Source organism: Lontra canadensis, unplaced genomic scaffold (assembly GCF_010015895.1).
Source record: "Lontra canadensis isolate GAN:19392208 unplaced genomic scaffold, GSC_riverotter_1.0 scaffold8, whole genome shotgun sequence".
Lineage (NCBI taxonomy): Eukaryota > Metazoa > Chordata > Mammalia > Carnivora > Mustelidae > Lontra > Lontra canadensis.
In genome coordinates this window covers 10645818-10658571 of record NW_022631002.1, presented here as the reverse complement: position 1 = coordinate 10658571, position 12754 = coordinate 10645818, and the positions used below count along the sequence as shown (strand labels likewise).

At 39.8% G+C, this 12754-nt stretch overlaps 1 protein-coding gene across 3 annotated transcripts in view; it reads left to right on the top strand.

The window, feature by feature from the left end:
- CNTNAP4 (contactin associated protein family member 4) overlaps positions 1-9398 on the top strand; it is a 238152-nt gene extending 228754 nt beyond the window's left edge. For 2 of the 3 annotated variants that reach the window (XM_032853930.1, XM_032853932.1), the window contains 3 exons: positions 3808-4029; positions 4377-4448; positions 8651-9398. In XM_032853930.1, coding sequence (XP_032709821.1) covers positions 3808-4029; positions 4377-4448; positions 8651-8844 — 488 coding nt within the window. In that variant the 3' untranslated portion in view covers positions 8845-9398. The remainder of the gene's footprint in view (positions 1-3807; positions 4030-4376; positions 4449-8650) is intronic. The other variant, XM_032853931.1, reaches the window with a different exon arrangement.
- Positions 9399-12754: the final 3356 nt, after the last annotated feature.

Genomic DNA, 12754 nt, shown 5'->3' with positions numbered 1-12754 from the left:
GTGTCAGCCACCAGGACGTCAGAAAGCTCCTAGCAGATGAGAAAAGCAACTCCATTCTTAAGAAGATGCAATAATCAAATAAGAAGAAGAGGATGATGATGATGATGATTTAACAATAAAATGGGAGAAGAAACAAAGCCACCAGAATCATTCCCTATGACAGTAAGCCTTTTCAGGGAAACAGACAGCATCACTATGAAACTTAATAAGAGCACTTGCTTTTAGCAAAGCAACCAAAAGACCTGGAAGAACGAAAAAGTATGGTTGTTCCAGATCAAAGGTGTCAAAGTAAGAAAGAGTGATCTTTGTTGAAACTTGAATTCATCACCTAGAAGATCAAGTGAATGAAGCTCTTGACTCACACAAAATTAAGTCCTAAATAATAAAAATCAGGTGGGAAGAGTAAAATCCCTTAGAATATGCAGAGGAGACCCCATGTGAATAATCAGCAGACCAGAAAGATAAAAAAGTTGGAGGCGAATGGGGCGCCTGGTGGTACCTTTGGTTAAGTGCCCAACTCTTGGTTTCAGCTCAGGTCAGGTTGTGAGATGTAGCCCTGCATCGGGCTCCGGGCTCAGTGGGGAACCTGCTTGAGGATTCTCTCCTCCTCCCAACACCTCTTGCTCATTCTCCCTCTCTCTCATTCTCTGTAAAATTAAAGCTAAAAAAAAAAAAAAAAGGTGAAGCAATAGTTGTTTGCACAATGTATGAAATTTTCTAGGCTAAAGAAAATCTTTGTGTCACCACATGAAAAGGGCCCACCATGTTCTATGCAAAATTCCTGAATCATCAAATTTTTAAAAAATTTTGAGGAAGAAAAGTAATAGAGCCAGAAGATGCTAGAATGATACCTACAGATTCCTAAGGGAACAGGACTATGAAGAGTCAACCTTAAAAGAGACACACAAAAATCACCTAATCCATCCAGATAAATTTCTGTTCCAGACATACTCCATCACACTTTCTAAGTCATTTCTTCAGATCATCACCACTCTCATGGTTTCTAGATCATCACCGCTCATTCCTGTTTCTGTGTTTATTTTGTCTCTGCTACTAGAATGTGAGATGCCTGATATGCAGGGAATCTATTTCCTGTCTTGGTAGCTCTTAAAACAAGTATCAGTTGATTAACTGTCCACCTTAAGTTTTAGAATTTAAAGTATTTTATACAGTAACTTGTAATATGTAAAATGTTTTGGACTTGAAGGTATAGTTTTTAATATCCATCTCAGGGCACCTGGGTGGCTCAGTCAGTTAAGCATCCAGCTCTTAGTTTTCGACTCAGGTCCTGATCTCATGGGTGGTGAGATCAGGCCCCCACATCGTTGGGGTCCATGCTCAGCGGAAATCTGCTGGGATATTCTCTCTCTCTGCTCTTTACCCCATAGCTCTTTCTCTCTCTCTCCCAAACAAGAAAATCTTTTTTAAAAAGTAAAATAAAATTCATCTCCTATCAGATTTGTACCAGAGAAGTGAATCTTATCTATTTACATTTTTTTCTAGTTCAAAAGATAAGATTTTTTAAAAGTCTACAGAAATTGTAATCAAGATTTTAACATGGTGGAATAAATGTGAAAAGCACTGTCTTGGTTATGCTGTATTAATGTATGTTTTCTTTTCTTATTAAAGTAAAAAAAAAAAAACCCCAAAGCAAGAACGCTGTCTTTCTAAACATAAATATATTTGAATGTTTATCCATTCAAGTGAGCGAATGCTCTGTGTTGGGAGTTAGTTCTTGGCTTCTGCACATGGACGGAATGGCTTCTAGTAACAGCATGATGCTGGGGGTTGAGGGTCACCTATGGGTCCAGGGAGCCCGCCTTTGCGCAGTGATGTGGGATGGCCTGGTCGTCCGAACTTGGCCTTCTGACGGAGAATGCTTAAGCCCAAGTGCCATGTATCTGTCCCCCACAGCAGGAGAGGAAGGTCGTCCCTCTGCTGTTCAGACTGGAGGACGACGTTTGTGATACTCACCATTTAATCAGCATTTTCTTTTTCTAAATTTATTTGACAGAGATCACAAGTAGGCAGAGAGGCAGACAGAGAGAGAGGGGGAAGCAGGCTCCCTACTGAGCAGAGAGCCCGATGCGGGGCTCGACCCCAGGACCCTGAGATCATGATCTGAGCCGAAGGCAGAGGCTTAACTCACTGAGCCACCCAGGCGCCCCTAATCAGCACTTTTTTTTTTAAAGATTTTATTTATTTATTTGGCAGAGACACAGCAAGAGAGGGAACACAAGCAGGGGGAGTGGTAGAGGGAGAAGCAGGCCTCCCACTGAGCAGGGAGCCTGATGCAGGGCTCCAACCCTGGGGTCATGACCTGAGCCGGAGGAAGACACTTAACGACTGAGCCACCCAGGCACCCCTTAATCAGCATCTTTATCATTAGGTATAAAGTGTGATTGGAAATGGAACAAAACGGGCATTCTTCAGAATTCTTAACATAACAGTAGGTTCAATCAGAGCTGAATTGTCCAGAGTCACTTCAAGACTAGCTGCTCTCAAGCCAAAAAAAATAATAACAAAATAAATAAAAGGCACTGCGGAAGATAGGAACAGAGGAGAGAAAACAATGTGTCAATCAGAAAGCAGTTCATAAGTAGCAGAGCCTTGTGGCTTAGAGCCCGACAGGCCCAACTCAGAATGCCTACGGCTCCCCAGCCTCCAGCAGTCACTGCGGTTCTGACCCCACGTGTCGCGCCTGTACGACTGCCAGCAGACCCGGGTCCTGGGGAGCTGCAAACACGAGCACGCAAATCCCTGACAACAGTGCTGAGCGCATTCATAGCACCCGATAAATACTTAATACCTATTATCCTTTAAAGAAGAGAGCAGTGCAGATTGTGCCTGTGTCCCTGTACACGCAGAGCAGGTGAGAGGAGTGTGCTGTTTTCTGGTCACACTGGGTGGTTGGCGCGCGTTGTAGTCCGACAGCATTTGAACTCTAAAACTCCACGGGTCATTCGCCTGGTGTCAACTGCAGCCTCGCCAAGCATAAAATGTAAATATAGTCTTCACCATAAAACTGTAAATTAATATTCTGACATTCAAACCAATCTCCGTGCCACCATAGTCACAGATAAACTAAACTCCCATTGGTGTGGGGGAGGGGTTTTCTGTCTAGAGGGGACAGGAGACTCGCACATGTCTGAGTGACAGGCAGCATGGAAAGAGGGAGAAAAGGCAGCGAGGTATGAACGTTTTCACTGCTGTGCCTGAGTCATTAGGGGGACTTTTTGGGGTGTAGCCTCCACCACCATGATAACATCCCCCTGCGTGTTTGGTTGGGGTCGCAGAGTACAGGAAAGCTTTCAGGCCAGACCGAATTTTCTGGCTGGGCAGTGGGTAAGGAAACTCTAGAAGCTCAATTTTCCATCTAACTTCCATGCTTTTCATATTTACGTCTCACAAGCTGAGCCGAATTTATTTCCAAATCAGGAAGCACTTTACTCTCTTACTCCAAGCCCTATCACAAATCATGTTAATGATCTATGCTTCAATTTACCATCTCACAAACCCTCATCAGTTCAAAACCTGGCCCATTCTTAGGGAGACTTCAATCACTTCCGATGTTCACCACATCAAAATTAGCCATCCTTAAAACTTGCCTTCGTTCACTTGGAGAGGCCGACGGTAGTCACGGAGAGACTTACTGGATCTGACTCTTTAAATAAAGACAAAAAAGGGGAATTTAGTCTCTCGCATATGTGTCACTGTTGTATTACCAGACTCGAACATTCCGTGTGTAGCCTTGCCTGTTCACTCTCGCACGGTTATTAACGTTTTGCTGTTTCTTTGGATTCACAGAACACAGTGATACAGACCAGGAGACGGCGCTGGCCGGCGCGCAGGGCTTCCTGGGCTGTCTCTCTGCCGTGCAGCTGAGCCACGTGGCCCCGCTGAAGGCTGCGCTGCAGCCCAGCTACCCGGCCCCCATCACCGTCTCGGGACATGTGACAGAGTCCAGCTGTATGGCCCAGGGCGGCACTGACGCGACATTGAGAGAAAGGACACACTCGTTTGCAGGTGGTGTGTGGCTCCTCCTTTACATAATGACAAACACACCGGTCCCCTGGACGCTGAGTGCTGTGATACTGCTGCGGCAGCGTGTTCTCAAGGCGGCCTCTCAAAATTGGCTGTTAGTTTGACGTCCAGTTGTCTTGCCCATTTCTTCTCTAGATTCTCAGTGCTTTCTTCACGTGAGCCCTGCAGTTGACACTCCTGAGCTTAAAAAAAAATTGTCCGTAGAGATCCCACCTTGACTTTGCTAATTCTGCTCTGGTTTAAAATGTTTTAAGATTTTTATTTTTCCAAAATTTCCTCTTTTGCTTGGCCGTATTACTCCATTCCCCCCTTTTTTTATCCTTTCACTACAGATCATTCGGGAACAAGAGATGACAAACAACCCCATGCTAATGCGATCAGAAGTGACTCTGCAGTGATTGGAGGTAACAGAAAACCTGGTTGGGCTCCTCTTTGATACCCCCCATTACTAGAAGTGACAAATATTTAGCGTCAGAGAAACCATGAAGAATCCACATACATCCCCAGGGTCAGGCACTGAAGCCTTAGGTCAGCGGGGTTGGTTCATTATTTATACTGGATTGCCTTTTAGAGTCTTCTTGAATTCCTGACTTCCTTGAAGATTTTCAGTATAAATAATGGATAATTTCACCAAGGCACCACACTCAAGGAATAGTTGCTAAACTGTGTAAAAATGAGTTCTCATTTAGCTTGAAAGTGGCCTTCTGCAATCCCTAGGGAAATCTGAATATACTGGAGGAAGCAGTACTGTTTTTGTTGGCTTCTTGGAATTTGTCGTATTGCTTCTGCAAGAGTTTATGTAAACAGTAGGAAAAACTTATATTTTATGTTGTGGCCATGCTCAATAAAGTAGATAGTTCCATGGGTTAGGTCACATCAATGAATATTACATGTTTAGTTGCATTTTTGTCAAATATTAGGCTAGGAATAAAAGTGATTCAAAGTTATTTTAAATTGCAGAATTAACCCCCCAAATTTAAAAATATTTCTTGTTGGCAATGAAACATATTTTCTGAGACATAATTTATTTAAAACCAGCCCCCCAAATATATAGTTTTCTTCCTGATCAGTGGTCTTAAGAAGGTTATTAATCACGCTCTGCATAGGATAGGAACGTAAAAAGTAAACAGTTATTTTATTACATTGCCAGATACTATAATTACTTTTTTACTTGGGCAGTTTATGTGGGCTTTTTGCTGATCCATTCTGTTCCATTTTTTACACCTTTATTCATCCAGACATCAACTTCTTTTAAGAAGCTGGGATTTTACTGAGATAGACGATAGTACTAGTCAAATTTTTGTGAGGATATTAACATCCCCACTGCTATTTTGGGTATTTTTCTTTTATCAAACTAATGGTGGAAATTAAAGATACATAAGATAGAATTCCCATTTAGTCATACAACAAGCAAAAAAACCAACCAAGCAAACAACAGTAAGACCTGCTAGAAGAGTGGTTAATAACCACATGCCTAAAAGAAATACATGAGTATATTATTATTAATATGTTATATGGTTAAAAATGCATACAAAGCTCTAGCATTTAATGTGTTTCACGTTTTAAACTAGGATTCCTTGTTAAACAGATTGTCTCAGTCTCATAATGGTGCTTCGTTTATACATTTAACTAGTACAGATATAAGACGATATAGAAAGAGAGATACATGTAGAGAGTGATTGGACAGTCAAGCTAATGTTAAAATAATCTTTAGAATATTTCGCTTTGGGCAGAGATCATTGGCAGGACTTACAGAATAAAGGAGGGGTGTGTTGGTAAGTCATTCTATGTTATTCTGGAATGAAAACAAGTTATGGGTCACCTGTGAAATCTCGCTTGGCTCAAAGGCAGAACACAGAGAAAGACAGCGTGGCAAGTTTGCAGCCCAGGGACTGAGGGTCTAGGAATCCAGTCATGTCTGCTTTTGGTCATTGCAGAGACTAAGCATCAGGAGCAGAGCAGCTGGGCATGGCCGTTTCAGCTCCGAAGGCCTTGTCTGGGACCACATGCGATTTATCTGCTCAGTCACAGAATATCATCCTCTGGGGTATTTCTCCATCTGGTAGCATCGTGATATAATTTTTCACCCGTTGTCTAGTTACTCCTAAATTGCACCCACTGTGTAACAATAATTAATCCATTTAAAATTCCTCCAAATTGGCTAATCGCCCTATGTTCTACATTTTAGATGATCTTTCTCTTCAGTTACAAACACTGAATAATGTTAAGATAGGAAAATTGTTTGATAAGGCATTTAAAACTGGTGACCCAGATATTACACAGGGTTTCTGGCCGAGCTATGCAGATACGGATGGTGAGATTTAGACAAAGAGAAAGCTACGTAATTTCTTCATAAAAACACATTCACACAGAGCCTCAGATGGCAATGTCATAGAGCACTGTGGTTGGCCATATTTAATTTAGTGTATTTTGGGGGGAGGTAGAACAGGTTAGATCAAGGTTTTCCTTGGACATAACACATCCAGACATAATACCTTCCCCAAATTAAAGGAGATAAATCACATACATGGGACAAACTACTTCCAGAGTCCATTCACGATTATGACTGTCTGGATGTCTTGTCTGGGCCACTGTAATGTTGATGTTTATTTTCTAATTGCTGTAGCCTGCTCTCCATAATGGACTTCATCAGTTTTTCACATTGAAATTATTCAGAATATCTCTCTTGATACCAGAGACCTATAACAAGATACCAAACAATAGAAATATTTATAGCAACTCGACTGATGAAAGGAAAATATAGAAAGCAATTAGATATTCTGAATAAAATTACTACTTATTAATATGACTACTACTAATAAAATAACCATGCCCATCAGTAAATTTTTTAGATTTCAGGTACAGAATTTGGTGTCACATTTATATTAGATTTATGAGCAAGGAATTGCTGTCCTTCTCAGGTAAGGTTGACCCAGCCGACAGTCGGCTCAGCCATTGGCAATACTCTGATTTGATGTAGTGAATCTGCCCATTGAATCATGTGCTCAGGAATCAGCTGTGGTTGGTGAGAAATCACAGTTTCTGGTAACAATGATTCAGTGTGTTGGCTTGGTGGGCTCCATTCAAGTTAGACGCACCTAATTGAAACAGGAATGAAGAATCCTAGCTTTACAATATGACAGGTGACCCACCTTGCTATTTCCACCATGCCTACTTTTGTCTAAAAACAACTACATCCGTTAACACCCCCACTGTTCTTATCAGAAAAGTCTAAGTATTAAGAAACTCTCAAATTCATAGTGATGGGCAGTGGTTTTCCAAATTCTATTTTTCATTGGAAAGTTTGACTTTAATTACTGGTAACATATATTGTCCGTTGTTTTTTTCTTGAAGTGATGGGCTTACTTTACTCATTTTCAGAGAAAGTATCTGTCGAGTATGAGTCAAAACAACCACGGTTTGTCAGTCATTCTTTCAAATGAAAATGGTGTTCCGTGAAGCAAAGAGTACCTAGTTGAGCTCACAAGTCACCTTTTCCTGGGGTACAAGTGCTTTTCCTGGGGACAGCCACCATACTGGGAGATACACCCCAAGTACTTTCTGTTTCATCGTCCAAAATGTTAAAAAGGCAAAAAGCCAAAGGTTCAGATTTCATAAAATATTGTAGTGTTTCATCAAGGGCACTCTCAAGTGAAGCTAGCTTTTTTTCTTTTTTTCCAGGGTTGCTTGGCAGTGTGTAAATGAATTCAATGACCACTGTCATAGTTTGGTAGCCTTGTCTTAATTTATGCTACGGTACCAGGAATTTTACCCAACCTTGTTTTACATTAGCAATGGATATGTCAACACAATGGAAAAGTCATCTTAGAATTATTATGAAAATAGCTTTGACCCTGTGGACCTCCTCAAAGTGTCCTGGGGCCAACAGGGACTCACAGATTGCACTTTGAAGAACTTCTAGCCCAATGGAATGCCAAGATTGATACCCATATATTGGTATAGTTAACAGTTGTGGTATTTAAGACTTTGATTTATAATCGAATGTTTCAGAACATCAGTATTCCTCATATAGAAATAAGCTAAATCATCTGTATTATCCATATGAATATATTTCACTAATCAGGATCAGTCAGATACCTATATCCTGGTCCTCCTACTAATCAGCAGTATGACGAACTATTGCAGATCAACTGAATTACAATCTTTAAATATTTAAGTACAAAAGCACATTTAGTCATTTTATAATTAGTACTCTCTATAATTTTAAAATAATTAAAATCTGTGTATTAATATGCCATGATCACATGGTCTTACAGACATGTCGGTAACATCTTGTGTTTAATGTAAACACACTAAAAAAATTTAAAATAAATGGAAATGCACTAAATAAATCCAGTATTACACGCATGCAGAGTAAACCAAGGCAAACCTACCAGGCTGACGGAACTTGGAAACAAACTCAATGTATTACGATACCACCCAATCCAGAAATACCTGAAGTTTGGGGTATTTTTTAATTTGTAGATACCAGATGTTCGGTTTATGTGGAAAATAATTGTATTATGACTTATTAAGCAATGAAGCCAGCAGGGCTTCCATGTGGACAAAAATTCTGATTTTGCATTGTTTTCTCTTCTCTCGCTAGGTTTGATAGCTGTTGTGGTCTTTATCTTGCTGTGCATTGCTGCCATAGCCGTTCGCATTTATCAGCAGAAAAGGTTATACAAAAGGAATGAGGCAAAAAGGTCAGAGAATGTAGACAGTGCCGAGGCTGTTTTGAAAAGTGAGCTTAATGTACAAAGCACAGTCAATGAAAATCAGAGAGAGTACTTCTTCTGATGGGCGGCTGTGACTTAACTTGCAGTTCCGACGGTCTGTTCTAATAGCCAGGGGCTCTCAGTGGACAAGAAAACGCTCTTTCACTGATCGTACAGGCACTGGATTTGCAGCTCTGCCATCTTGCCGTAGCCAGACTCGAGGTGGCTTCGGGAGGCCTCGTGCAGTGACGTCTTTCCCATAGCAGTCATTCCATAGAACAAAGAATTTGCTATTGCTCTTAATTTCCAACTGTTCTGATAGGATCTAAAACAGAAGTTTGACTCGCTTGATGACTACGGTTTTTGAATGTGAGCACTGTAGCCCTGGTCTCTCAATCATGTGATACATCATTTTTGTTAGAGGTAAAAAATCCAAATTGGACTATAATGACCTTGCTTTATTTGAGAACATGCGCTGTGTTTGCTTTAGTGTCCCTCGCGGTGTTATTCATAGGCCTGGAAATGCTTCTCAGATCCCATTTGGCTGGCGTTTGCATCTTCAGTGGCCAAAAGTATATCAACCCTTTGCCTTTCTCTGTATTACATTCAATACAATTTATCAATAGTCTTGAAAGATGTTTTGTTGTCATTGGTTTGATCGTAGTGCTCTCTTTTTCTATTTGACTCTTCTTAATGATTTTGAACACATTAGGTTTGGAGTGTCAGACTTCAGCTCTGAACATAAAATCCATATGTGACAAGACTCAGAGAGTGCATTGGTTGTCCGCGTGTGATGTCTGCCTTTTAAATTTCTCATCCTCTGCTGTCCGTGTTCAGTGCTGGCAGTAGGGGAGACGCTGGATGACGCCAGTTTCCCAAAGAATGTGAAGTGTTTGCAACCACTAAACTTGTTGATATAAAAAAACACAATTCTTAACAATGCCAAAAAATATTTTTATTTACAACTGTAATGTCTCGTATGAAATGTACTTTTGAGAATACTTTCCCCGAGCCTTATGCCAGTTTTCTTTATATGTTTGTACTTCTGTTTTTCTAAAGCCTGTCACCAAATTTTCTTTGATCTCCCTTGACTATATTCTGTGGAGCATGTTCCTTATGTATTAAAAAAAAAAAGAAGAGACTGTTTGAGGTGGAGAGCTCCATTCCCCGTTCTAAAATGTATACCCCTTCAGGCATACATTTTTCCATGTACTGACCCCCAGGACAGACTTTTTGAAGTAGAAACTGCAACATGCCCCCTTTCACCAAAGCCAGTGGAGCAGTTTAAGGACCCTCACTCTAAGGGGTGGCGGCATAGCCTATGATCTGTGTGAAGCCCGCCATTCTGTGGTGTCTCATTTATGGTGACGGGGTGATTTCTTAAAAAGTACCAAAAATCAATATAACCTACTGACTAGTACATTCTGATTAGGGCGTGTGTATACGTACCAAGAGATCAGAGGATTATCGGTAACCTTATGAAACTTGTTGCAATATGGATTTTGAGGAAAAGCAAACAAGATGGGTGCATGTAGTCATCTTGAAATTTCATAAGCCGATTATGTAATAAAGGCACTTTGCTATTTATGATCACACATTCTAGGTGCCTGGCAAGGAAAAATTGGATTCCTTTGTGTGTCCACACCGGAACAATTTGGAAATACATAAACTAAGCATCGTATTTTCCTTCTTAACTTCCTTACGGAAGCTGCTCGTCTTTCCCATAGCTCTTTATCCATTTTACTGTTTCTGTAAATGCCTGACTAAGTCATAGGATATGATTAACATAGTAGCTTATGAAGGACCTATGTTGATAAAGGGCACACTTTTTTTTTTTAATTGAAAGACTTGAAGGATTAAACATGGACATGGTAGTTTTTATTTGATGCAAAGCCAAATACGAACATCATAACAGCCCTGATCTGTTGCAAGTGCTCATGTGATTTAGTGGCCGCATTAGCCCGGTTGGAGATGTAGACAGGTTTACAGATGGGGAAGCCTCATGGTTCTGTGTGGTCCGCACTCCTGGAACCTGCACCATTATGGCATCCAAACGCATTGATTCATCCTATGTCCTGATTTTCATGTCCTGATTTGTAATCTCTTCCATCTTTTTTTCTTAATAAAATGCATTTTTGAAGTAAAATGCAGAATATATTTTAAGAGATGTTGTATAAAAGTTTAAAATGAGGGAATTATACTGGATTTTCATTTTCTTAAAACAGTAAAAAGATGTGTAGATGTTCACCTTCTTTACTGGTGGTCTGTGTTTTTTAAACTTTTGATATATCCTGTGATTATTATGAATTGTTGACAAAAATTACATTTCTTACACATTTTCTTTTTAAATGGATGCAAAAATGACAGGGAAAAAATGGTTATTGATTATAACAAGCGAAGGCAGTCGAACTGTATTTAAAGTTTTGCCAAAGACAGTATTTTGTCAGCGATTGTTTGTTGAAAGGTTTTGTTTATTTAAGTTGGGTGATATCCTTTTACTTCTGCAGAGAGAGCTGCCTTGGGCACTATATCAATACGCAGGTTTATATATATATATAAAGAGAGAGAGAATATACATATATATATATAGAGAGAGAGAGAGAGAGAGAATATAGTGCACCCTTCTATGGTACAAACGTTTAAAAAATTTCTTATTTGTGATTTCAAATGAAAATGCTATATAATTAACATTCTTTTTTTGAGATGACGAACTTTCCAAATCTTGTTAAATTCAGATGTACAGTATGCAAATAGGGTGGAATTAATGTGGCCTTGAAACCTTGCCTCTATGAAATGGGGATCATTTGTGGGAAATGATATCTTCGTTTTGTGGAAGTTCTGTGCCACTGAATTGTGCCTCGTCCACTCTAGGAAATAGCTTCATTTTTAAAAAAATCCTTTCCAAGTGTCACTCTTTGAAACACATTTAATAAATTCCTTAGACAGTAAGGTGAACAAGGAAAAGCAGCTGACAGCCAACCAAACAGAAGCCAATTATTCAAAATCGGTAATGGTAAAAAATAAATAATTTTTAATGGTAAAATTAAATGGTAAAAAATTAAATGGTAAAAAATATATATTTTACCAGCAAAAGTGGGTTTATTCAGGTAGAGCAAAGAAATGCAATCTCGGGCAACAGCTTATGGCAGAATTCTAGGCAGGTTCCTGGAACAAAGGGGTGAGGAGGATGCTGGCTTTTCATTGGCTGAGCTGTGGTTGTCTCTCATTGGCTGGGCTGTTGCAGGGTTGGGGAGAAGGAAAGCCCTTCTTCCTGCTGCGGTAGTAGTTTCCAGTGCAAGGTGGTCTTTTGCAGTTGGCTCTGCAGTTGAGGACTGGTAGGGCATCAGGCCTCCCCCTGTTGGCCTCCCCGCTGCATTCTAAATGATGTTTCCTTTTATAATTTTTCACAAAATCATCTTTCATTAGTTGATATTGTCCTTCCTATATAACAGACTCTTGGAACATTACCCATCATGCAACCGGAGAGCACTGATATGTTATTATATGATATTATCTATTAGTGCAAACCACTCACTTTTACTGATGAAATATCTAGGACACAGATAAACAAGGTGATATCCCCAAAGAGATATGTAGCAATGTGGAAATGGTGAAGCTGTGATTAGAATTTCCTTTTCACTCCGCATGTTGCTGATCTTGGTACTTCCAAGACCTGGAGTTTTGACAGTTATCTAGTGGTGTAGAAAATTTGAAGGCTCTTGGTGGCCTTTTTGACCAGAATCACCTGTAGTTCTAGATCTTTCCCATACCCTTTAAAATGAACATAAACGTTTATCTGATAGGTCAGATTTGGTTTTCTTTAAAAAATGTTTATTAAGTTGATGGCCCAGGACTCCAGGAGAGATAATCATAACTGGGACACTTTTATATAGTCTTTGTGAAATATGCAATATGAGTTAGATCTGACAGATTGAGTCACCAAATATTTTCCTTTTTAAAAAAAATTTATTTATTATTTTTAAAAAATTTTA